This window comes from Oncorhynchus mykiss, chromosome 29 (assembly GCF_057628025.1).
Source record: "Oncorhynchus mykiss isolate SJ-2025 chromosome 29, ASM5762802v1, whole genome shotgun sequence".
Taxonomy (NCBI): domain Eukaryota; kingdom Metazoa; phylum Chordata; class Actinopteri; order Salmoniformes; family Salmonidae; genus Oncorhynchus; species Oncorhynchus mykiss.
In genome coordinates, this window is record NC_143050.1 from 27,173,431 (window position 1) to 27,200,490 (window position 27,060).

Below are 27,060 nucleotides of genomic sequence, written 5' to 3' on the forward strand. Positions count from 1 at the left end.
GATGAATGATACTAACCTTGAAAATAAAATACTATATAATATAATTAATAGTACCTGATTGAGACTCACTATACAACAACCAACTTTGGGCCCGGTTATACAATCAAACTGGTTGCCAGTTTTGACCAATAGGAAATAGGGAAACTTGATTCACCAAATTCTGTGTATAGAATTAAGATTTTTGTATTCCATTTTATAAAGTTAAACTACTCTTTCCTACAATCAAAGTATTATGAGTGTCGCCATGGTAGTTCTGCCAAGTTGCCCATGTGCCAAGTTGCCCATGTGCCAAGTTGCCCATGTGCCAAGATGCAGGATCTGTGTCCTCACCATGCGGGGAGTAGACCCTGAGATTTATTGGCACAGGTGAGATTCCCTTATTCTGCCCAGTGATGCGGTCCGTCTCCGCCTCGATCTCCCCACGAACCTCATCGAAGTCTGTGAACTTCTTCCCCTTACAGTGAAGGAACTCTGCATATTCTGCAGAAGGAGAGGGGGACAGAGAAGAGGAGAGGAAATGAAAGGAGGAGAGAGGATAACAAAATCATTCAAGAACCATGACAAAAACAGGACACCATTTTTGGCAGCTTGAATGGAAATGAGGACAATTGTTCTGTCATATCTTTGCTTTTCATCACTCACAGTTTGAAAGATTAATGTAGCAACACTAGATGGCACTATGAGACGGACACAGACCTTGTAATGAGCCTAAAAGAATTAGAAGCCCATTTTGTCCAATTGGTAATACAGGATATGAATAAGGCCTAAAATGTAAACACCGCTGCTAACAGGATCTCAGGTGACCCTGGTTGGTCTTGACAGAGATTGGTGTTTTGTTTATTTATTTTGCAAAGGGATTATTTAGAATCTACCTCTCCAATGACTTTGGGTAGGCTATACATTACTTGAGCATTAAGGACTGAACCAGGTTTTCCTCTAGGACAGTTTGGTCTTCATGAGCCTTAAAATATATATTGAAATGTTGCAATATACAGTAAATGCAACACATCTACAAACTGGGTTTCAAAAAACAAATAAAGCAACACCTCACAGCACAACGCCTCTCGCTCATGTGACCAAATGTTTGTGTGTTTGTACGGACATGTATGTGTAATTGATAGATGCGCGCGCATACACACACACACACACACACACACACACACACTACACATGTGTATGTACGGACATGTACAGTACATTCGGAAAGTATTCAGACCACTTGACTTTTTCCACATTTTGTTACGTTACAGCCTTATTCTAAAATGTATTAAATATTGTTATTTCCTCATCAATCTACACACAATACCCCATAATGACAAAGCGAAAACAGTTTTTTTGAAATGTTTGCAAATACTTATTATTGTACTTATACAGGTGCTTCTACACCTGCATTGCTTGCTGTTTGGGGTTTTAGGCTGGGTTTCTGTACAGCACTTTGTGACATCGGCTGGTGTAAGAAGGGCTTTATAAATACATTTGATTGAATTTGATTGACTTATATTTCCATTTTTTATTTTGACAAAATTTGCTAAGATTTTGATAAACCTGTTTTTGCTTTATTGTGTGTAGATTGATGAGAAAAAATGACAATTTAATCAATTTTAGAATAAGGCTGTAACGTAACAAAATGTGGAAAAAGTCAAGCTGTCTGAATACTTTCTGAATGCACTGTATGTATAATTCATAGATGCACACACTACACACACCCACACATCATTATTTATTTATTTATTTCGCTTTTTTTATTTTGTACATTTGTGTCTTCCATTTCATTTTTATGTTTTAGGCAGAGTTGCAAAGAAAAAGACATATCTCAGATTGGCCAACAAAAATAAAAGATTAATATGGGCAAAAGAACACAGACACTGGACAGAGGAACTCTGCCTAGAAGGCCAGCATCCCGGAGTCGCCTCTTCACTGTTGACGTTGAGACTGGTGTTTTGCGGTTACTATTTAACGAAGCTGCTAGTTTCTCAAACTAGACACTGTAATGTACTTGTCCTCTTGCTCAGTTGTGCACCGGGGCCTCCAACTCCTCTTTCTATTCTGGTTAGGGCCAGTTTGCATTGTTCTGTGAAGGGAGTAGTACACAGCGTAGTACGGGATCTTCAGTTTCTTGGCAATTTCTCACATGGAATAGCCATTATTTATCAGAACAAGAATAGACATGAGTTCCAGAAGAAAGTCTTTGTTTCTGGCCATTTTGAGCCTGTAATCGAACCCACAAATGCTGATGCTCCAGATCCTCAACTAGTCTAAAGAAGGCCAGTTTTATTGCTTCTTTAATCAGGACAAGATATTTCAGCTGTGCTAACATAATTGCAAAGGGATTTTCTAATGATCAATTAGCCTTTTAAAATGATAAACTTGGATTAGCTAACACAACGTGCCATTGGAACACAGGAGTGATGGTTGCTGATAATGGGCCTCCGTAAGCCTATGTAGATATTCCATTAAAAATCAGCCGTTTCCAGCTACAATAGTCATTTACAACATTAATGTCTACACTGTATTTCTGATCAATTTAATTTTATTTGAATTGCTTTTCTTTCAAAAACAAGGACATTTCTAAGTGACCCCAAACATTTGAACGGTAGTGTATATATATATATAATATGTTGCATTGTGATGAAGCCTGTTATTGAAAGCCGACTCTGCCTTATGAAGTTACCATAACAACACTACCAAGCCACTGTCATCAAATCAAATCAAAGTTTATTTGTTACGTGCCCCGAATACAACAGGTGTAGACCTTACATTGAAATGCTTACTTACAGGCTCTAACCAATAGTGCAAAAAAGGCATTTGGTAAACAATTGGTAAGTAAAGAAATAAAACAACAGTAAAAAGACAGGCTATATACAGTAGTGAGGCTATAAAAGTAGCGAGGCTACATACAGACACCGGTTAGTCAGGCTGATCTGAGGTAGTATGTACATGAATGTATAGTTAAAGTGACTATGCATATATGATAAACAGAAAGTAGCAGCAGCGTAAAAGATGGTGTGGGGGGGAGTTGGGGGGGGCACACAGTGCAAATAGCCATTTGATTACCTGTTCAGGAGTCTCATGGCTAACAGGACTATTTGCACACACACACACATACACACACATACACACATACACATACACACACCCTCTTTTACGCTTTTTGTGCTAGACTTGGCACTCTGGTACCGCTTGCCATGCGGTAGTAGAGAGGACAGTCTATGACTGGGGTGGCTGGGGTCTTTGACAATTTTTAGGGCCTTCCTCTGATACCGCCTGGTGTTGAGGTCCTGGATGGCAGGCAGCCTGGACCTCAGGAGCACTGGTGTGGTGCTGCCACAGCACTCCTTCACATTTTTTAATTTGAGAATAGACGGGGCTGGTAAAACTATTCCTTGAAAATTAATTTGGATAAATTCCAAATAAATGATTTTTAATTACCACAAATATTCCATGAAAAACAATAGAATGACAGACCGAGTAAATATGTATGGTGGCCTAGAGGTATACATACCCCTTAACTTATGTGTTACAGCCTGAATTCAAAATGAATTTTAATGTCACGTCCGCTGGAATAATTATCGGACCAAGCTGCAGCGTGATCTGGGTTCCACATCTTTTATTTGAAATAAGTGAACCACACAACAAAACAATGAAGACTAAACGAAACGTGACAACAGTGTAGTGCTAACATGCAACTACACATAAACAATCTCCCATAAAACACAGGTGGAAAAAGGCTACCTAAAGATGATCCCCAATTAGAGACAACGATTACCAGCTGCCTCTAATTGGGAATCACGCCCTGACCTACTCCACCATAGAAAATATAAACTAGACTAGCCCCCCAGTCACGCCCTGACCTACTCCACCATAGAAAATATAAACTAGACTAACCCCCCAGTCACGCCCTGACCTACTCTACCATAGAAAATATAAACTAGACTAACCCCCCAGTCACGCCCTGACCTACTCCACCATAGAAAATATCAACTAGACTAACCCCCCAGTCACGCCCTGACCTACTCCACCATAGAAAATATAAACTAGACTAACCCCCCAGTCACGCCCTGACCTACTCCACCATAGAAAATATAAACTAGACTAACCCCCCAGTCACGCCCTGACCTACTCCACCATAGAAAATATCAACTAGACTAACCCCCCAGTCACGCCCTGACCTACTCCACCATAGAAAATATCAACTAGACTAACCCCCCAGTCACGCCCTGACCTACTCCACCATAGAAAATATCAACTAGACTAACCCCCCAGTCACGCCCTGACCTACTCCACCATAGAAAATATCAACTAGACTAACCCCCCAGTCACGCCCTGACCTACTCCACCATAGAAAATATCAACTAGACTAACCCCCCAGTCACGCCCTGACCTACTCCACCATAGAAAATATAAACTAGACTAACCCCCCAGTCACGCCCTGACCTACTCCACCATAGAAAATATCAACTAGACTAACCCCCCAGTCACGCCCTAACCTACTCCACCATAGAAAATATAAACTAGACTAACCCCCCCCCCCAGTCACGCCCTGACCTACTCCACCATAGAAAATATCAACTAGACTAACCCCCCAGTCACGCCCTGACCTACTCCACCATAGAAAATATAAACTAGACTAACCCCCCAGTCACGCCCTGACCTACTCCACCATAGAAAATATCAACTAGACTAACCCCCCAGTCACGCCCTGACCTACTCCACCATAGAAAATATAAACTAGACTAACCCCCCAGTCACGCCCTGACCTACTCCACCATAGAAAATATCAACTAGACTAACCCCCCAGTCACGCCCTGACCATAGAAAATATCAACTAGACTAACCCCCCAGTCACGCCCTGACCTACTCCACCATAGAAAATATAAACTAGACTAACCCCCCAGTCACGCCCTGACCTACTCCACCATAGAAAATATAAACTAGACTAACCCCCCAGTCACGCCCTGACCTACTCCACCATAGAAAATATAAACTAGACTAACCCCCCAGTCATGCCCTGACCTACTCCACCATAGAAAATATAAACTAGACTAACCCCCCAGTCACGCCCTGACCTACTCCACCATAGAAAATATCAACTAGACTAACCCCCCAGTCACGCCCTGACCTACTCCACCATAGAAAATATCAACTAGACTAACCCCCCAGTCACGCCCTGACCTACTCCACCATAGAAAATATCAACTAGACTAACCCCCCAGTCACGCCCTGACCTACTCCACCATAGAAAATATCAACTAGACTAACCCCCCAGTCACGCCCTGACCTACTCCACCATAGAAAATATAAACTAGACTAACCCCCCAGTCACGCCCTGACCTACTCCACCATAGAAAATATAAACTAGACTAACCCCCCAGTCATGCCCTGACCTACTCCACCATAGAAAATATAAACTAGACTAACCCCCCAGTCACGCCCTGACCTACTCCACCATAGAAAATATAAACTAGACTAACCCCCCAGTCACGCCCTGACCTACTCCACCATAGAAAATATAAACTAGACTAACCCCCCAGTCACGCCCTGACCTACTCCACCATAGAAAATATCAACTAGACTAACCCCCCAGTCACGCCCTGACCTACTCCACCATAGAAAATATCAACTAGACTAACCCCCCAGTCACGCCCTGACCTACTCCACCATAGAAAATATCAACTAGACTAACCCCCCAGTCACGCCCTGACCTACTCCACCATAGAAAATATAAACTAGACTAACCCCCCAGTCACGCCCTGACCTACTCCACCATAGAAAATATCAACTAGACTAACCCCCCAGTCACGCCCTGACCTACTCCACCATAGAAAATATCAACTAGACTAACCCCCCAGTCACGCCCTGACCTACTCCACCATAGAAAATATCAACTAGACTAGCCCCCCAGTCACGCCCTGACCTACTCCACCATAGAAAATATCAACTAGACTAACCCCCCAGTCACGCCCTGACCTACTCCACCATAGAAAATATCAACTAGACTAACCCCCAACTCACGCCCTGACCTACTCCACCATAGAAAATATAAACTAGACTAACCCCCCAGTCACGCCCTGACCTACTCCACCATAGAAAATATCAACTAGACTAACCCCCCAGTCATGCCCTGACCTACTCCACCATAGAAAATATCAACTAGACTAACCCCCCAGTCACGCCCTGACCTACTCCACCATAGAAAATATAAACTAGACTAACCCCCCAGTCACGCCCTGACCTACTCCACCATAGAAAATATCAACTAGACTAACCCCCCAGTCATGCCCTGACCTACTCCACCATAGAAAATATCAACTAGACTAACCCCCCAGTCACGCCCTGACCTACTCCACCATAGAAAATATAAACTAGACTAACCCCCCAGTCACGCCCTGACCTACTCCACCATAGAAAATATCAACTAGACTAACCCCCCAGTCACGCCCTGACCTACTCCACCATAGAAAATAAAGACTCTCTATGGTCAGGACGTGACATTTCAAAAATTATAAAAAATAAGACATAATGACAAAGTGAAAATATGTTTTTTGAAATTTTTGCAGATTTATAGAAAATATCTTATTTACATAAGTATTCACACCCCTGAGTCAATACATGTTAGAATCACTTTTGATTATTTCTAGGTAAGTCTCTAAGAGCCTTGCACACTTAGATTGTACAATATTTGCACATGATTCTTTTAAAATTCTATAAGCTCTGTCAAGTTGGTTGTTAATCATTGCTAGACAGCCATCTTCGCGTCTTGCTATAGATTTTCAAGCTGATTGAAGTCAAAACTGTAACTAGGCCACTCAGGAACATTCAATGTCGTCTTAGTAAGCAACTCCATTGTATATTTGGCTTTTTAGGTTATTGTCCTGAAAGGTGAATTTGTCTCCCAGTGTTTGGAAAGCAGACCGAACCAGGTTTTCTGGGATTTTATCTGTGCTTAGCTCTATTCTGTTTCTTTTTATCCCAGAAAACTCCCCATTCCTTGTCAATGAAAAGCATACCCATAACATGATGCAGCCACCACCAAAATATAAAGAATGGTAATAAGTGATGTGTTTTGTTTTGTTGGATTTTCACCAAACATTACACTTTGTATTCACATCAAAAAGTTCATATCTTTGCTACATTTTTGTCAGTATTACTTTAGTGCCTTATTGCAAACAGGATGTGTTTAGGAATATTTGTATTCTGTACAGGCTTCCTTCTTTTCACTCTGTCATTTAGGTTAGTATTGTGGAGTAACTACAACTACAATCCATCCTCAGTTTTCTCCTATCACAGCCATTAAACTCTGTAACTGTTTTAAACTTACCATTGGCCTCATTGTGAAATCCCTGAGCGATTTCCTTCGCCTATGACAACTGATTTAGGAAGGACGCCTGTATCTTTGTAGTGACTGAGTGTATTGATACACCTTCCAAAGTGTAATTAATAACTTCACCGTGCTCAAAGGGATATTCAATCTCAGTTTTTTTTTATTTTGACCCATCTACCAACAGGTGCCCTTCTTTGGCATTGGAAAACCTCCCTGGTCGTTGCCGTTAAATCTGTGTTTGAAATTCAATGCTCGACTAAGGGACCATACAGATAATTGTATGTGTGGGGTACAGAGGTGAGGTAGTCATTCAAAAATCATGTTAAACACTATTATTGCAGACAGAGTGAGTCCATACAACTTATTATGGGACTTGTTATGCAAATGTTAACTCCTGAACTTATTTAGGCTTGCCATAACAAAGGGGTTGAATACTTATTGACTCATGACATTTTAGCTTCTAATTTTTTATACATTTGTAAACATTTCTAAAAACATTCTTCCACCTTGACATTATAGAGTATTGTGTGTAGACCAGATCTCACCACACCAAATCTCAATTTAATCCATTTTAAATTCAGGCTGTAGCACAACAACATTTTGAAAAATTGAAGGGGTGTGAATACTTTCACTGTAGGTAAATTGTGCTTTCTTCCCTGTCTTCTCTCTGGCAGTGGCAAGAATGATAAAGAACTATACAGGCTACGTGTGCACAGCGGAGGCCCGGCGGAGGCCTCACCACTTTGGCCAGTCAGAAAATTGAATTGTTTAACATCATTGCGCGATCCTGGTGCTGTCCTTCAGCACCACAAGTTGGTTCAACTTGTTTAACATCATTGCGTGATCCTGGCGCTGTCCTTTCAGCACCACGAAGGACGCTCTAATCACTTAAAATGGCATGTCATCAAGATCTGTTGCCAATGGCTAATAGTCAAACTCATCACATACTATTATTACTACTACAAATAGAAGATTATCACTTTTCACAATGGTGCTCATTTAGTAAAGTTAGATCCAAGCTGAATCAATGTCTTGCAAGATCACAATGATTCATTTGCATTTTCCATAACATAGTAGGCCTGCGACACTACTGTTACACCAACAACACCTTATTTGGAATGAGATTTTAGGATGGTTCGCTGAAGCTGAATAGTAAATTAAATGCGCCAAATACCAACAGAGCCACTATGCAGGATATACGCTTTGAATGAAACAAAACACAAGAAAGGCTAATAACGTTTTAACACCGTCTGCTCTAATTCACTCACAGAACAGCCATTCAGGAATATATAAATGCTTATTACCATGAAACTGATTGAGATCAATCAAATGATTTGCATGGAGATGCAGTATGGATGTTTCACTGGTAAAACGTGAATAATTATCATTCACAATTGAGAGTGATGATGGCAGATGATGCAATTGGAGGATACATTTTATGCATATTCAATATTGATAGGCTATTCATTTGGCTATATCTTACGGTACAAACTTTGACTGAGAAAATGATGACGTCCTATACAAAAACAATCGCTATCCCTCACCTAAAGAAATTGCACTACACCACTGCCCTGGTGAGGAGGCAGGTGGAAGGGAGAGATGGGGAAGAGTTTACCTGTGGGACAGTTGATCAGCTGGAGGACCAAGGGACGGCGGGTGACGATGCCAGAGCCACGGGGAAGGAAATCTCTGTAACACATGGGAGAGAGAAAATAACCATGGTTATGGAAACACCTGGGCCCATATTCATTAAGCATCTCAGAGTAGGAGTGCTTAATACATTTTTACCTCATAGAAAGTGGGACTGCGAGACATATTGAAGCTGAAAATGGACAGACTGTCACTGCAGTTTCTGTAAATGGCTGTTGCCTGAAAATCGGTGCTGTTTTTCAGGAAACACTTTCTATTTCCACCTGGCAGTCTTTGTCTGGGATGCGATACAATTAGCTCTTTCTGAGAGTAGCCCACTTAAGAGCGTGTGCGAGGTCTGAGCATGCAGGGACTGATAAGCCCTGGGACGAGAGAGAGAGAGAGAGAGAGAGAGAGAGCAAGAGAGAGAGAGAGAGAGAGAGAGAGAGAGAAAGAAAAAGAAGATTGCAGAGGGAGAAAATGATTGAGAGGGTGAGGAAGGGAGAGATTAGAGTACATAATAGAAAAAACAGTGAGAGAGAGAGGGTGCAGAGAGGATGAGAGAGAGCAAGAGAAAGGGAGAGAGAGAGAGAGAGAGAGAGAGGGTGCAGAGAGGATGAGAGAGAGAGAGAGAGAGAGAAAGGGAGAGAGAGAGAGAGAGAGAGAGAGAGAGAGAGGGTGCAGAGAGGATGAGAGAGAGCAAGAGAAAGGGAGAGAGAGAAAGAAGGCGCAGGGAGAGAGAGAGCTGTACTGTAGCTCTAGCACAGCTGAGGAGCACTCTCTTTCCTCAGCTCCATTGTCAGGTGGCAATGAATGGAATCAGTGCCTTGCCAGTCAGGCCTGGGTCTTTAATGGATAAATCACTAGATAATCAGCACCATAATTGCAGGCTTTGTTCAAACAATTGGCAGCTAAAGTTAGTATCCTGAGAGCCTACCCTTATCATGTGACAGTGGTGCTTCTGCAAGCTGAGAACAGGACTCTACATTCTGCGGGGTGTTTGCTGAAGAGCAACGCTAATCTCATAGACAAAATCTTATTGGGACAAATATCCCACATAAAACGATTAATTCTCCATTAATTCTCCATTAATTCTCCATTAATTCTCCATGGCATGGAGTGGGAAGAGAAATTAAACATTTCCTCTTTTTTTTTCTTCTGCAGTTTATTTCTGTGCTCCAGAACACACTCTTTAAAAAAAGACTGAAAGGCTCTCAGAAGACATTCTCCACACACTAGCATTGTAGACTCTATGGACTCCCTCTGAAGCTTTTATCAATGTTTTCAACTGTTCCGTTTTTCTTTTAATTTGCAGCTCTGGGTCAAAAAAAGAGAGAGAGAGAGGGAGAGCGAGAGAGAGCAAGAGAAAGATATGTGTCTCTTCAACTACCTCAGAAAAAGAGGGAGAGAGGGAGAGCGTGAGAGAGAAAGAGTGAGAGAGAGAGAGTGAGAGAGCAAGAGAGAGATATGAGTGTCTTCACCTGCCTCCAGCTATCTGTGAGACTGGTAACATGCAGATGGTATGGTACACAACATGGTCCTAAAGTGGCTGTGTGTGTGTGTGTGTGTGTGTGTGTGTGTGTGTGTGTGTGTGTGTGTGTGTGTGTGTGTGTGTGTGTGTGTGTGTGTGTGTGTGTGTTTTCTTCTGTAGTATTCTGCCGACACTGACGTAACGGCAGTAGCAGCCATGGTGATATTGTTTGTATACAGTGCCTTGCGAAAGTATTCGGCCCCCTTGAACTTTGCGACCTTTTGCCACATTTCAGGCTTCAAACATAAAGATATAAAACTGTATTTTTTTGTGAAGAATCAACAACAAGTGGGACACAATCATGAAGTGGAACGACATTTATTGGATATTTCAAACTTTTTTAACAAATCAAAAACTGAAAAATTGGGCGTGCAAAATTATTCAGCCCGGCTAGCCAGATAATGTGACTTCAATTGTGGATATTACTATAACCAGAGGCACAGTGCTACCAGTTAAAGAAGACCCATTTGACCGGGGAAGAAGAGATTTTTCTAATTGAACTGCAGTCTCGCAACAAATGATTCTATAAGTGTTTATGAACAAATATGTTCCATCCGTTCTCCAAGGCAAACACGCACAAACTTGTGCGCACACAGAAACACACACATGTACACACACACACACACACAAGCATACACACTTATAAACACACACGTGTACACATAAACACACACATGCCTAACACACACACATCTAACCTACGTCATTACATTAATTGAATGATATTATCCATTTCATATCACTACCTGAACATAGATAAACATAGAAAGCATTGGCAGCACTGTCTCGTCTACAACAGCTCCGTTTCCTACTGTGTCAAATCAATTTCCTGTCTACGGCCTCTCTCTGGTTGGGGTGTAAACCTGGCTCTCTCTGCACCTTCCTCTCCTCTAGTAGCATCTTGTAGGGGACAGATGGCCCAAACTGCAGATCTCCTCCTCTCCCCCTTCTCCACTCCACTGCAGGTCCCCTCCTTCCCCAAAAACACCAGCATATGGACTATCCAGATGGGTGGAGCCGGCACCCACCAACCAGACCCTGTCACACACACCACACCAATCCATCTCCATCCCAAACGCTGCTTTGGCTGGGGGGATGGCTCAAGGCAAGGCATGGTTCCTGGGGTATCCACCCCACACACGTGCACACGTGCACACATTCATACATATGCTACATACTTGCTGAATGGGCTCAGTCGCACAAATGAGCAAACACGGATGGACGCACACATGCACAAACCATCATGTAGCAATGCTGACAAGCATTCACCCCTCTCCCCCACCCCAGCCTGCACCTCTCCCCCACCCCAGCCTGCACCTCTCCCCCACCCCAGCCTGTACCTCTCCCCCACCACAGCCTGTACCTCTCCTCCACCCCAGCCTGTACCTCTCCTCCACCCCAGCCTGTACCTCTCCTCCTCTCCCCCACTCCAGCCTGCCCCTCTCCTCCAACCCCACCTTCTCGGTCACGTATGGGCAGCTGTGATTATGGACAGTCCACCCATCTACCACCCGTCTAATCCCACTGGGAGACTCAACCCCTCCCCCTGTCTGGTGATAGCATACAAACACACCAGCCTGCCCCTCTCCTCCACCTCTACTCAACCCCTCCCCCTGTCTGGTGATAGCATACAAACACCCCAGCCAGCGGCTATCCACTGTCAAAGCAAGGTCGACTATGAAGGCACTGAGCAGACAAACATATCCACCCATAAGGAAACTGTATAAACAAACAGATATTAAATATTATATTGTGTCTCTGCTGTGTATAAATACACACGTACACACACCTGTACACCTGTACACACACACACACAGACACACACGGTCAATAGACCTGTCCAGCACTGACAACCTGCCAGGCATCTGCAGCAGAGCACCATTGACTCACACACATTTACTGCACACACACACACACACTCCAAAGCATGCCTATATGCACGTGAATATCCTGTGCCTTGCTTAGTGGAGACCCTGAGAGGGAGTTGTCGTTGTCTGACATTCAGCTTCGTAGACTGGAGGCTTTGTGAGGAATAACAACAGAACCACGATGAGCTTTAGTCCAATAACAGTCAGATCATTTCCTCTCCATTGTTTTCTCCTACACAGCCACTCTGATTGATTCACAATAACATTACATACATTTATCTAAACAGACCTAGGCTCAACACATATTCAAAACACACGGTCCTGGTGGGACTTGAACCCACGACCTTAGTGTTGCTAACACCATGCTCCAACACACTTAGGCAGATGGGTGAAAATGATGATAGTGCCATACAGTGCTTTAAACTACAAGACCAGTGGATCTCCTGCCAGTAATGATAATGTATTTGGCCTGGTCTAATAAATAAAATAAAAAGGATTTTTGTTTGTCACATTCTTGGTAAACAACAGGTGTTGACTAACAGTGAAATGCTTACATACGGGCCCTTCCCTACAATGCATAATATCACTCTTCAGCTGTAAATCTACAGACTACAGGCTGTAATCTAATCATGATCAATGGGGTGCAGCAATTACAGTCACGCTATGAATACAAGAACCAGAAAAAGCTTTTTCACTATCCCCCAGGCCACAGCCTTAGTGGCTGAGATTGCTTGTTGTGTCGCCATGTACACCTCCAGATTACAGTCATTGTAGTGAAAGGGCCAATCAAACGGCTCGTTCTTGGCCGATGGCGTGCGCCCAGATTAAAGTAAGGGCGGGAGCCAATGAGAGTGCTGGTTGTTGGTGAGCTGTGTGTAGCCTCACAGATTAAATGTAATCCCTTCGAGCAGTGTAAAGGCAGCAAACCCAGCCCCTCCCACTCTCGCTCTCTCTCTCTTTCCTCTCACTCTTTCCCTAGTCTCTATCCCCTATCTTCCACTATCTTGCTTATTTTACCCTCTCTCGCCAGAATCATTTCACAAGCAACAAGCAATGACACAACTGCCTCTATCAGTTATCCTAAAAACAATAGCGTGTACAAAGTATAGACAACTGTAGGACTAGACCCACCATCCACCAATAAATACCCAAAGTAGACTACACTTCCCAGCAGTGCTAGCCAGTGAGTAGCCCATTATCTATTCGTGTCAGTCAGACAGTAAAGGGCTATCTATCTACAGTATATCTTCGTTCGCACAGACTAGAAATAGGATTAGAGAAAGAGAGTCGGGCCATACTCCAGCCCATACTGTCCTTCTTATGTTGGGGATACAGATCATCCCTTGCATTTTGCATTCTTCATATTGTGTAATATACTGTAATTCCGCCCTGCAATAATAATCTCTCCAATTGGACCAGTAGAGATGAATTTTTTTGACTTGTCAGCAAATGAGAGGAAGCCTACGCAGCAGAAGACACCATTTGACATATTCTAGTCTAAATGCTGCAAGCACCAGCACTCTAATAAAAGTGTGCTCTCAAATTGGGTTCTCCAGAAGAGAACAGGGCAATCCACTCTGCAGTAAGCACTTCTTTGACCTAGAACAACTGCATCCGTAGAAATTGGTGGCGATCTGAGAAATAGATATTCCTATCTTTCGATGAATAATTTATTTGGAAATCTGATGACGAGGCTCATATTTCTAGAGCAATACTTCACCTTAGAGGAAAGTACAGGCTCTGTACACCAAACAGCCAGCAACCAACCCGTGTTCATCTGATAAGGACATATAAAATAACAGGGACAAATTCAACTAATCATTGCAGTAGCAACTGTCGGAGGCATCGCACCATGATGTGTGTAACTGATGTCTGTTCCCACCTGTACCTTGGGTACATTAGGTCACCCTTAGCAGCGACCGTGACAGGATAACCGTGTGTGTGAGGTCTCCACTACGAGCTTTCTGGTGAATGATGATTCATTGGTTTGTTTGTCTGGTAGGCAGAACGCCGCCTGCCTCCTGCACTCTCAATAATGAAGTTCGGTGGATGCTGTTGTCGGTTCACTGCGTGGGACAATAACTGTTCTCCACCTTGCACCTCTAAATGATACTTTATTGATACTGCCCAAATGCATGTTTTTGCAGTTTGGTTCTGACAGCAGTTTCCTTCATATTAGAAATTAGTCAATTGATTTGAAACCTGCCTTGAGGCCCTTTTGCACCGTTTGATATTTTAAAGTCCTTTGGTTTCAATAGGATTCTTTATATAGGTAGACTATTACCACCAATGGATAGAATCATCCAGTAATAGTGGTGGTGGTACTCCCCTATACACTGGTTTGTGATCAGATTTCTCCACCTGTCCTGTTTCTAATTATTAAAGGCTAGAAAAGGAAACTTGGGCCTGGATCAGTGCCCTAATTGCGACTTCCACCTCCACCCTGTGTATGGGCCACATGTCCCCCAGCTAGCTGTCTCTGTGCCAGGGTCTGCGGGCTAGTGTAGGTCCCTGCCTTAGTCAAGGTCTAGTGTTGCTGTGCTAATTAAACATGGGAGGAGATGGAGAGCGAGTGAGAGAGGGGCTGGGGGGTAGAGAAGAAGAGGGGAGGAGGAAGGACAGAGAGATTTCCGACACCTCTCATCTTCTACCCTGAAATCAGCCAATGTCTGTAAACAACAAAGGTTCCGGCATGCCAATCAGAGCCCAACAGTACATGATTGACAGATATGGGGCCCGGTCGCTTCCAGGAAATACACTGGGAGGCCATTTTGTGTCTCACATCAAATGTATTGTATTATAGTGTATTACATTAAAAAATATATACACAGATATATATATATACCTTCTTCTGACACCGCCTGGTATAGAGGTTCTGGATGGCAGAGAGCTCAGCCCCAGTGATGTACTGGGCCATACGCAAAACCCTTTGTAGCGCCTTATGATCGGATGCCAAGCAGTTGCCATACCAAGCAGTGATGCAGCTAATCAAGACGCTCTCAATGGTGCAGCTATATAACTTTTTGAGGGTCTAAGGGCCCATGCTTTATTTTCCTGAGGGGGAAGAGGCATTGTCATGCCCTCTTGATGACTGTGTTGGTGTGTTTGGACCATGATAGGTCCTTAGTGATGTGGACACCGAGGAACGTGAAGACGTGGATGGGGACGTGCTTGGCCCTCCGTTTCCTGTAGTCCACTATCAGCTCTTCGTCTTGTTGACATTGAGGGAGAGGTTGTGGACCTCCTCCCTATAGGCTGTCTCATCGTCGTTGGTGATCAGGCCTACCACGTTGTGCCGTCAGCAAACTAAATGATGGTGTTGGAGTCGTGGGCAGCCACGCAGTTGTGGGTGAACAGGAAGTACATGAGGGGACTAAGCATGCACCCCTGAGGGGCCCCCATGTTGAGGGTCAGTGTGCCTGATGTGGTGATCAGTCACAAGGATCATTCTGGACTCCAGACGTTGTGGTGGTCGGATCCAGTACCTGGTGGTTTGGGAGGGGTATGGTCCAGAGGAGCAGTGTGGGTTCCGGTGGATGACATTCTAGATCCCAAAATCATCCGAGATTTCCACATTCATCGTCCGGACCGGCCCACTCCTTGCATAGCAGGTATTTATAGGGTAGTGTCATAATGTTACCTCATCAGCATAGCAGGTAGAGTATTGATATGGTAGTGTCATAATGTTACCTCATCCGCATAGCAGGTACAGTATTGATATGGTAGTGTCATAATGTTACCTCATCAGCATGGCAGGTACAGTATTGATATGGTAGTGTAATAATGTTACCTCATCAGCATAACAGGTACAGTATTGATAGGGTAGTGTCGTAATATTACCTCATCAGCATAGCAGGTACAGTATTGATAGGGTAGTGTCGTAATGTTACCTCATCAGCATAGCAGGTATTTATAGGGTAGTGTCATAATGTTACCTCATCAGCATAGCAGGTATTTATAGGATAGTGTCATAATGTTACCTCATCAGCATAGCAGGTATTTATAGGGTAGTGTCATAATGTTACCTCATCAGCATAGCAGGTACAGTATTGATATGGTAGTGTCATAATGTTACCTCATCAGCATAGCAGGTATTTATAGGGTAGTGTCATAATGTTACCTCATCAGCATAGCAGGTATTTATAGGGTAGTGTCATAAGGTTACCTCATCAGCATAGCAGGTACAGTATTGATATGGTAGTGTCATAATGTTACCTCATCAGCATAGCAGGTATTTATAGGGTAGTGTCATAATGTTACCTCATCAGCATAGCAGGTATTTATAGGGTAGTGTCATAAGGTTACCTCATCAGCATAGCAGGTACAGTATTGATAAGGTAGTGTCATAATGTTACCTCATCAGCATGGCAGGTACAGTATTGATATGGTAGTGTAATAATGTTACCTCATCAGCATAACAGGTACAGTATTGATAGGGTAGTGTCGTAATATTACCTCATCAGCATAGCAGGTACAGTATTGATAGGGTAGTGTCGTAATGTTACCTCATCAGCATAGCAGGTATTTATAGGGTAGTGTCATAATGTTACCTCATCAGCATAGCAGGTATTTATAGGATAGTGTCATAATGTTACCTTATCAGCATAGCAGGTATTTATAGGGTAGTGTCATAAGGTTACCTCATCAGCATAGCAGGTACAGTATTGATAGGGTAGTGTCATAATGTTACCTCATCAGCATAGCCTGTGAAAACTGAAACCATATCATGACCAATACTTGGCATCTATAAGGTCTTATTTATGCATACATGTAAGCAATGACATGAGAAATATATATATTAGATACACACACAAAACTAGTCAAAAGTTTGGATAGGGTAGTGTCATAATGTTACCTCATCCGCATAGCAGGTACAGTATTGATAGGGTAGTGTCATAATGTTACCTCATCCGCATAGCAGGTACAGTATTGATATGGTAGTGTCATAATGTTACCTCATCAGCATAGCAGGTATTTATAGGATAGTGTCATAATGTTACCTCATCAGCATAGCAGGTACAGTATTGATATGGTAGTGTCATAATGTTACCTCATCAGCATGGCAGGTACAGTATTGATATGGTAGTGTAATAATGTTACCTCATCAGCATAACAGGTACAGTATTGATAGGGTAGTGTCGTAATATTACCTCATCAGCATAGCAGGTACAGTATTGATAGGGTAGTGTCGTAATGTTACCTCATCAGCATAGCAGGTATTTATAGGGTAGTGTCATAATGTTACCTCATCAGCATAGCAGGTATTTATAGGATAGTGTCATAATGTTACCTTATCAGCATAGCAGGTATTTATAGGGTAGTGTCATAAGGTTACCTCATCAGCATAGCAGGTACAGTATTGATATGGTAGTGTCATAATGTTACCTCATCAGCATAGCAGGTATTTATAGGGTAGTGTCATAATTCATTGAAAATAAGAATTTGTTCTTAACTGACTTGCCTGGTTAAATAAAGGTAAAATAAATAAAAAAAATGTTACCTCATCAGCATAGCAGGTATTTATAGGGTAGTGTCATAAGATTACCTCATCAGCATAGCAGGTATTTATAGGGTAGTGTCATAATGTTACCTCATCAGCATAGCAGGTACAGTATTGATAGGGTAGTGTCGTAATGTTACCTCATCAGCATAGCAGGTATTTATAGGGTAGTGTCATAATGTTACCTCATCAGCATAGCAGGTACAGTATTGATAGGGTAGTGTCGTAATGTTACCTCATCAGCATAGCAGGTACAGTATTGATAGGGTAGTGTCGTAATGTTACCTCATCAGCATAGCAGGTATTTATAGGGTAGTGTCATAATGTTACCTCATCAGCATAGCAGGTATTTATAGGGTAGTGTCATAATGTTACCTCATCAGCATAGCAGGTATTTATAGGGTAGTGTCATAAGGTTACCTCATCAGCATAGCAGGTATTTATAGGGTAGTGTCATAATGTTACCTCATCAGCATAGCAGGTACAGTATTGATAGGGTAGTGTCGTAATGTTACCTCATCAGCATAGCAGGTACAGTATTGATAGGGTAGTGTCATAATGTTAGCATAGCAGGTATAATGTCAGCATAGCAGGTATTTATAGGGTAGTGTCATAATGTTACCTCATCAGCATAGCAGGTATTTATAGGGTAGTATCATAATGTTACCTCATCAGCATAGCAGGTACAGTATTGATATGGTAGTGTCATAATGTTACCTCATCAGCATAACAGGTACAGTATTGATATGGTAGTGTCATAATGTTACCTCATCAGCATAGCAGGTATTTATAGGGTAGTGTCATAATGTTACCTCATCCGCATAGCAGGTACAGTATTGATATGGTAGTGTCATAATGTTACCTCATCAGCATAGCAGGTATTTATAGGATAGTGTCATAATGTTACCGCATCAGCATAGCAGGTACAGTATTGATATGGTAGTGTCATAATGTTACCTCATCAGCATGGCAGGTACAGTATTGATATGGTAGTGTCGTAATGTTACCTCATCAGCATAGCAGGTATTTATAGGGTAGTGTCATAATGTTACCTCATCAGCATAGCAGGTACAGTATGGATATGGTAGTGTCATAATGTTACCTCATCAGCATAGCAGGTATTTATAGGGTAGTGTCATAAGGTTACCTCATCAGCATAGCAGGTATTTATAGGATAGTGTCATAATGTTACCTCATCAGCATAGCAGGTACAGTATTGATATGGTAGTGTCATAATGTTACCTCATCAGCATGGCAGGTACAGTATTGATATGGTAGTGTAATAATGTTACCTCATCAGCATAACAGGTACAGTATTGATAGGGTAGTGTCGTAATATTACCTCATCAGCATAGCAGGTACAGTATTGATAGGGTAGTGTCGTAATGTTACCTCATCAGCATAGCAGGTATTTATAGGGTAGTGTCATAATGTTACCTCATCAGCATAGCAGGTATTTATAGGATAGTGTCATAATGTTACCTTATCAGCATAGCAGGTATTTATAGGGTAGTGTCATAAGGTTACCTCATCAGCATAGCAGGTACAGTATTGATATGGTAGTGTCATAATGTTACCTCATCAGCATAGCAGGTATTTATAGGGTAGTGTCATAATGTTACCTTATCAGCATAGCAGGTATTTATAGGGTAGTGTCATAATGTTACCTCATCAGCATAGCAGGTATTTATAGGGTAGTGTCATAATGTTACCTTATCAGCATAGCAGGTATTTATAGGGTAGTGTCATAATGTTACCTCATCAGCATAGCAGGTACAGTATTGATAGGGTAGTGTCATAATGTTAGCATAGCAGGTATAATGTCAGCATAGCAGGTATTTATAGGATAGTGTCATAATGTTACCTCATCAGCATAGCAGGTATTTATAGGGTAGTGTCATAATGTTACCTCATCAGCATAGCAGGTACAGTATGGATATGGTAGTGTCATAATGTTACCTCATCAGCATAGCAGGTATTTATAGGCTACTCTCTGTGTATCATAAATGCATAGTCACTTTAACTATACATTCATGTACATACTACCTCAATTGGCCCAACCAACCAGTACTCCTGCACATTAGCTAACCGGGCTATCTGCATTGTGTCCCACCACCCAACACCCCCCAACCCCTCTTTTACGCTGCTGCTACTCTCTGTTTATCATATATGCATAGTCACTTTAACCATATCTACATGTACATACTGCCTCAATCAGCCTGACTAACCAGTGCCTGTATATAGCCTCGCTACTGTTATAGTCTCACTACTGTATATAGCCTCTCTACTGTTATAGTCTCACTACTGTATATAGCCTCGCTACTGTTATAGTCTCACTACTGTATATAGCCTCTCTACTGTTATGGTCTTACTACTGTATATAGCCTCGCTACTATTCTAGTCTTACTACTGTATATAGCCTCTCTATTGTTATAGTCTTACTACTGTATATAGCCTCTCTACTGTTATAGTCTCACTACTGTATATACCCTCTCTACTGTTATAGTCTCACTACTGTATATAGCCTCGCTACTATTCTAGTCTTACTACTGTATATAGCCTCTCTATTGTTATAGTCTCACTACTGTATATAGCCTCGCTACTGTATATAGTCTCACTACTGTATATAGCCTCTCTACTGTTATAGTCTTACTACTGTATATAGCCTCGCTACTGTTATAGTCTCACTACTGTATATAGCCTCTCTCTGTTATAGTCTCACTACTGTATATAGTCTTACTACTGTATATAGCCTCTCTACTGTTATAGTCTCACTACTGTATATAGCCACTCTCTGTTATAGTCTTACTACTGTATATAGCCTCTCTACTGTTATAGTCTTACTACTGTATATAGCCTCTCTACTGTTATAGTCTCACTACTGTATATAGCCTCTCTCTGTTATAGTCTCACTACTGTATATAGCCTCACTACTGTTATAGTCTCACTACTGTATATAGCCTCTCTACTGTTATAGTCTTACTACTGAATATAGCCTCTCTCTGTTATAGTCTTACTACTGTATATAGCCTGTCTACTGTTATAGTCTTACTACTGTATATAGGCTCGCTACTGGTTTTTTTCACTTTTTTACAGTTGTTTTCATTTATTTACTTATCTATTGTTCACCTAATACCTTTTTTTCATTGTTGGGTAGAGCTTGTAAGTAAGCATTTCACTGTAAGTCTACACCTGATGTATTCAGCGCACATGACAAATAAACTTTGATTTGATCTACTCAAAATCATTCGTAATGTCAAAGTGGAAGAGAAATTCAAACATTTGTCAAAAGAAAAGATGTGAAAAATAAAGCACTAATATACAGTATCTTGAGTATTCCACCCCCTGAGTCAATACATGTTAGAATCACCTTTGGCAGCGATTACAACTGTGAGTCTTTCTGGGTGAGTCTATAAGAGCTTTTTTACACCTGGATTGGGAAGAATTTGCCCATTCTTTTAAAAATGATTCTCTGTCAAATTGGTTGTTGATCATTAGTAGAAAACCATTTTCAGGTCTTGCCATAGATTTTCAAGCAGATTTAAGTCACAGACTTCTTGGTAAGTAACTCCCACGTAGATTTGGCCTTGTGTTTTTGTCACGCCCTGGTCTGATCCACATGTCCCTGTGATTGTCTCCACCCCCTCCAGGTGTCGCTTATTTTCCCCAATGTATTTATCCCTGTGTTTCCTGTCTCTCTGTGCCAGTTCGTCTTGTATGTTTCCAAGTCAACCAGCCGTTTTCCTGTTCTCCTGCTTTTTGCATTCTCCTTTTTCTAGTCCTCACAGTTTTGACCCTTGCCTGTTTCTGGACTTTGTACCCGCCTGCCTGACCATTCTGCCTGCCTTGACCACAAGCCTGTCTGCCACTCTGTACCTCCTGGACTCTGATCTGGTTTTGACCTTTTTGCCTGTCCACGACCATTCTCTTGCCTACTCTTTATGGATTAATAAATATTGTTAGACTCAAACCATCTGCCTCCTGTGACAGCATCTGGGTCTCGCCTTGTGTCATGATAGTTTTAGGTTATTGTCCCGCTGAAAGATGTATTAATCTCCCAGTGTCTGGTCGAAAGCAGACTGAACCAGGTTTTCCTCTAGGATTTTGCCTGTGCTTAGCTCAATTCCGTTTTTTTTTATCCTGAAACTCCCCGGTCCTTAATGATTACAAGCATACCCATAACATGATGCAGCCACCACTATCGTTGAAAATATGAGGAGTAGCACTCAGTAATGCGTTGTATTTGATTTGCCCCAAACATAAGGGAAACACTTTGTATTCAGGACATAACGGGAATTGTTTTGCCACAGGTGTTATAACAACTGTTTGATGAATCGTGTCATTTTACATCTGCCTGCAAGTCATCACATCGAGGAAATATTTTGAGGAATGACGAATTCTAAATAGGAAATGTGCCTCTACAGCATATCTCAATGCAATATGAAACTCAGAATTGGGATCAGCAAAATGTTAAGATTGTTGTCATGGCTGTGTAAAGTCAGTTACCAACTCTCATCACTGTTCACATCCTATATCATGTAATTATTGTTATTTTGTACCTCTTATGACAGTTGTTAAGTAAAGTGTTTACACACTTTCATAAGACTCTGTGGCCTGAGACTCTGCGTCTCCCTCTCACTCTCTCTCTCTCTTTCTCTCTCTATCCATCTCTCTGCATTTACACACTTTCATAATAACTACTTCGCTTCTTTGCTTTAATCTCTCAGTGTTTCTACAGTTTCCTGTAAAGCCAATGATGTCACCATGGGGTCAAGGGAGTGAATGGACTGACAAAACATGGTCAGGTGGTCTCCTAGTTCTTTAGGAAACGCCAGTGCCAACAGAATGGTCCCCTGTCCACACGTCCAGACAGGCGGTGTCTCTGTCTGCATCCACACTATGAGCCACCACCATTCTACACGCTGACAGATTCTATTCAAAGTCAAAAGGATAAACAGCAAGCAGCTTAATGAAGGCCAACAGATTAGAGTAGGGCCTCAGTAGAAAGAGAGAATTACATTATTGTGAGAGGGAGAGTAGGATTGACAGTGAGAGAGTGTGTAAACACATGTGCATTGTGTATGTATGTATGTATGTATGTATGTATGTATGTACACTACCATTCAAAAGTTTGCTGATAATGGGCCTCTGTACGCCTATGTAGATATTCCATTAAAAATCAGCCGTTTCCAGCTACAATAGTCATGTACAACATTAATGTCTACACTGTATTTCTGATCAATTTGATCTTATTTTAATGGACAAAAAATGTGCTCTTCTTTCAAAAACAAGGACATTTCTAAGTGACCCCAAATCTTTGAATGGTAGTGTGTGTACGTGTGAGCAAACACAACAAGTTTGGTGTGTATGTGTGTGCGTGTGCGTGTGCGTGTGCGTGTGTGTGTGTATAAAAGTGTTAGAAAACAGAAAACAGCAGGGAGGGGGTGCGGCAGTAGTGTGTGATTAGGAAGACCCAGGTGACGTCAGTGCATCTGGTCAGGGAGAGTAGACCGCATGATGGTACATTCTGCTAGTCAGCAGGCAATTCATTGCGTCGAGACTGCAGTATGCATCTTCATAGGCACTTACAGTATAAACTTGTCAGGATGACAATGCTGCTGAGAACACATATAATTCATATTGACCAGGGCATCCAACTGTTCCCATTGATATTACAAAGAAATGTGTAGGCTGTGTGATTTTTTTAAATAAAGCAAAGCATTGTATTGCGAAATTTGCAACAGCCAAGGGAGGCCTGACAATCAGTCAGTCACCTATCATATCGCCCGGTGCTGAGCGGGTGCACCAGCCTAGCTAAGCACTAACAGATGGATGGGGAGCCGACATCGAAGGGCTGAAAGCGACTCTCCCTTCCTTCTCCTCTCCATGTATTTTCACAAGGTCATACTGCAGCATAGCGGGGTTGTGTCCCCGGAGAACTGTGGTTTATCCATCATCATCACCGTGACAGTCGTGACAGGGACTATGACATAATTAATGTTATGTATTCATTCACATCTCACATTAGGTGTACCCTAATCCGTAAATGACTGAAGGTCAGATACACATAATATCTATCCTCTGTGGTCTGTGTTTAGTTTATGAACGACAAAATGGCAACCCTGTCTGAGAAACAACCACACATTAGGCTTTCTTGTTGGAATTGTGTGCTTACAAGGTGCCTACGAAATATTGGGCAGTGGCCTTCAATGCGCTATGCGACCTGAGCGTGGAAGAGCCCACGAGAGGATGGGGGGAAATGCATACCGTATTCAACCCAATTAAACCGGTACATTATGATGTCTTTAATCATAAGAACTGGAAACCTCCAATATGCAATTTGTAATATCAAAGGAAATACAACATGTTGGGGGATTATTTTATATCTACTGTAAAGTTGTACTATGACAAATATTAGAATAGCACCATAGAGAAATACATAATTGGCCAATAAGGATTACAATTATTATAGATTAAGCTTAAATACAATAGTTTTATCATAGGGAGCACAAACAACAAAATCCAACGTCCATTTTGGTTTGGTATTCTATTCTGCCAATGCATATAATGCAGCAATTAGCACATGAAAGGTTTTATGTAACCAAATAAGCTGTTTACGTTTATTATGCGTGAAGAGGAGAGACTGGTGATTCAAGGCAGCAATTTCAGCAACTCGTCTAAATTCGATATAATTGTGAGGTTATCCAATGGATCTCAATGGCTGTAAATCAAGGGATGGGGTGGGGGGGTGGGGGGGGGCTGGGTCTAGATAGGTGTGTAAGAACGAGTGCAGCCTAGGAGGCTTTGATCATGGAGGGATGCATTTGCGTACAGAAACACAAAACCACTTACTTCCCAACGAAGTTCTCCAACACCGAGCTTTTCCCTGCACTCTGCCCGCCGACCACAGCGATTTGAGGTAGATCCAACTGGGAATTTTGACCGATAGCCGAGAAGGCATCTTGCATTTTATTCACAAGAGGAATAAGGTCTTCCATCCCCCGGTTCCCCATGATTGCAAGGGATTCGGTCGCTCCTTCTTAGTAGAAACAAATGAGGGAAAGCGTTCTCCCTCGGAACCGAGCGCTTGTCCCCCCCTTTATCACCCTTCCGTTATGAGGGTGTTTCAACGTTTGGAATCCGCCTTCTATATAAATATTGCTTGCACCCTCATTGATTACGCTTTCCCGGTGTCCCCTCTACACAGAACGCTTCTCCTCTCCTCACTCTCCTCTACAGCTATACGCAACTCTCTACCACGCAGCACCGAGGGATGATCTCTTCTTAGAATACGCTAGGGGATCCTTGCACTGACGCGCATGCACCACTCAGCGGCGATCTACCTCAACAGAATTGCGCCCTAGGCTTTGTGTGCTCTCTCTTACCGCTATGCTGTAAGAAATAGAAAATACAAGCTATGTAAACATTGTATTTATAAATAGGCTATATTGATACATGTTGATACTTTGCTACATTATAGATGAATTATGCTATGCCCATGCTGATTGTGTTTGGTGGGTTTTGCGTGGATGGCAGTGTTGATCTGTCCATGGTGCTGAAATTGTTAAACAACGTCATCTGTTGCTCAGCCTCCTAGGGGAGAGAGGGCGACATACGCTACAGACAGTCACAGTGCGCACACCGAGGAATAATAAGAGGTGCGCATCCCTGTAAAATACCGGGAGCAGGTGCACAGTTTCACCTCCGTTTTACCAGCAAGAATAAGCAATACCTACCAGGAATAAGTGACCTCGGCGATATTCCTTCAAAATAAAAGTCCCACAATAAAGACAGGAAAACATTTTTTTTTTGTCAAAATTCGTTTAAAAAATGTTGGAAATATTAGCAGACTTTGAATTTTGGGAAAGGAAATAGTTAATAGCCGTAAAAGCACAAATAATATTATAGCACTGGCAATATTGTTAACAGCAATGAGAGTAATGATTAGGCCCTACTAGATAGTAATTATGGTAACAACAGTAGGCCTAATTTAAATCACAAAACATTATTTATAATGCTACTATTATGAATAATAATATCTTATAATAATCCACTTTAGAAAACACGTTTATATCCCATTGTTCTGTCATTCAGATGTATTCAATATTTGCATATTAAATAGATTCGTTTTATTTACAAAAATACATGTGCCACAATGGGTGCCACAAAGGAGCACTTTTGCAGGTTCCAATAAACCTGAATTGCAGTGCAGCTTACATAAGATATAATAAAATGAACATAATTAAATTCAATTGTCCATGAGCCAGACCCCCAGATTTAGGCTGTCAGGCTCAATGTCTCAAAGTGATTTTTTTTGAAGGTCTATGTCCCTAGAGTTGGAAAATGTGTGATAGCAGTGCATCAATAGTAGCTTTCTGTGTGTTATCACTCTTTCTTTCATCCCTCCATCCCATTCATTGACAAACAATGTCAGCATACAACAAGTTATTGCTCACTTTTACCCTTTAATCATATACCATTGGAAAGCTTAGAGTCACAGCAATCCATCAGACACATTTTCAGGAATGTTCAGGTCAACAGAACTTTAACCTTTGACCTCTGGGGTATGTGATGTACATATTAAGTTTGTGCTTTTCAAATAACCAATTTCTATGTTCTATGTGTGTGCTTTTCTAATCAAAAGCAAATCAAATCAAATGTCATTTCTCACATACACGTGTTTAGCAGATGTTATTGTGGTTGTAGCAAAATGCTTCTGTTTCTAGCTCTAAAAGTGTAGTCACATCTAAAAAATGTCACAACAAGCTACCATTGCTACACTGCTATCATACATTTTCCAACTCTAGGGACATAATACTTCAAAAAAATGGTCATGTGACATGGTTGGCCCAAGTGAGCCCGACCGACCCGTCTAGCTCATGGATTAAAAAGAGAAACACATTAACAAGAACATTTCACTTTGAACAACTACCCTATCTACTGTCTGTTATAAACCCTAACTAATGACTGAAGGCTTCAGTGTTAAATTGACCATACATATTGCACCGTACACAATTTTCTGTACTTTATGTTCCAGTAAACCGGGGGTCCATTCTACTCACTTCCACTTCTGTGGCCCTTTAAAGGCGTTTACAGGCGGTCCGCTGTGAGCGTCAAAGGTACCATTGACTTCAATGGGAGTAGGGTGGCAGATGGCAAAACGCAAGCAGTTTTGCAAGTGGCACGGTTCGTGGTGCTCGCTACCGTGATA

The 27,060-nt window shown here is 42.0% G+C and overlaps 1 protein-coding gene across 23 annotated transcripts in view; it reads right to left on the minus strand.

The window, feature by feature from the left end:
• dnm1a (dynamin 1a) overlaps positions 1-25,436 on the minus strand; it is an 82,890-nt gene extending 57,454 nt beyond the window's left edge. For all 23 annotated transcript variants that reach the window (XR_016493306.1, XR_016493305.1, XR_005040435.2 and 20 more), the window contains exons 1-3: positions 24,702-25,436; positions 8,937-9,010; positions 331-480 (exon numbers count right to left, since the gene is read on the minus strand). Coding sequence is in view for 19 of the 23 variants with exons in the window: in XM_090226914.1 (XP_090083040.1) it covers positions 331-480; positions 8,937-9,010; positions 24,702-24,862 (385 nt within the window). In the remaining 4 variants the exon portion in view is untranslated. The remainder of the gene's footprint in view (positions 1-330; positions 481-8,936; positions 9,011-24,701) is intronic.
• Positions 25,437-27,060: the final 1,624 nt, after the last annotated feature.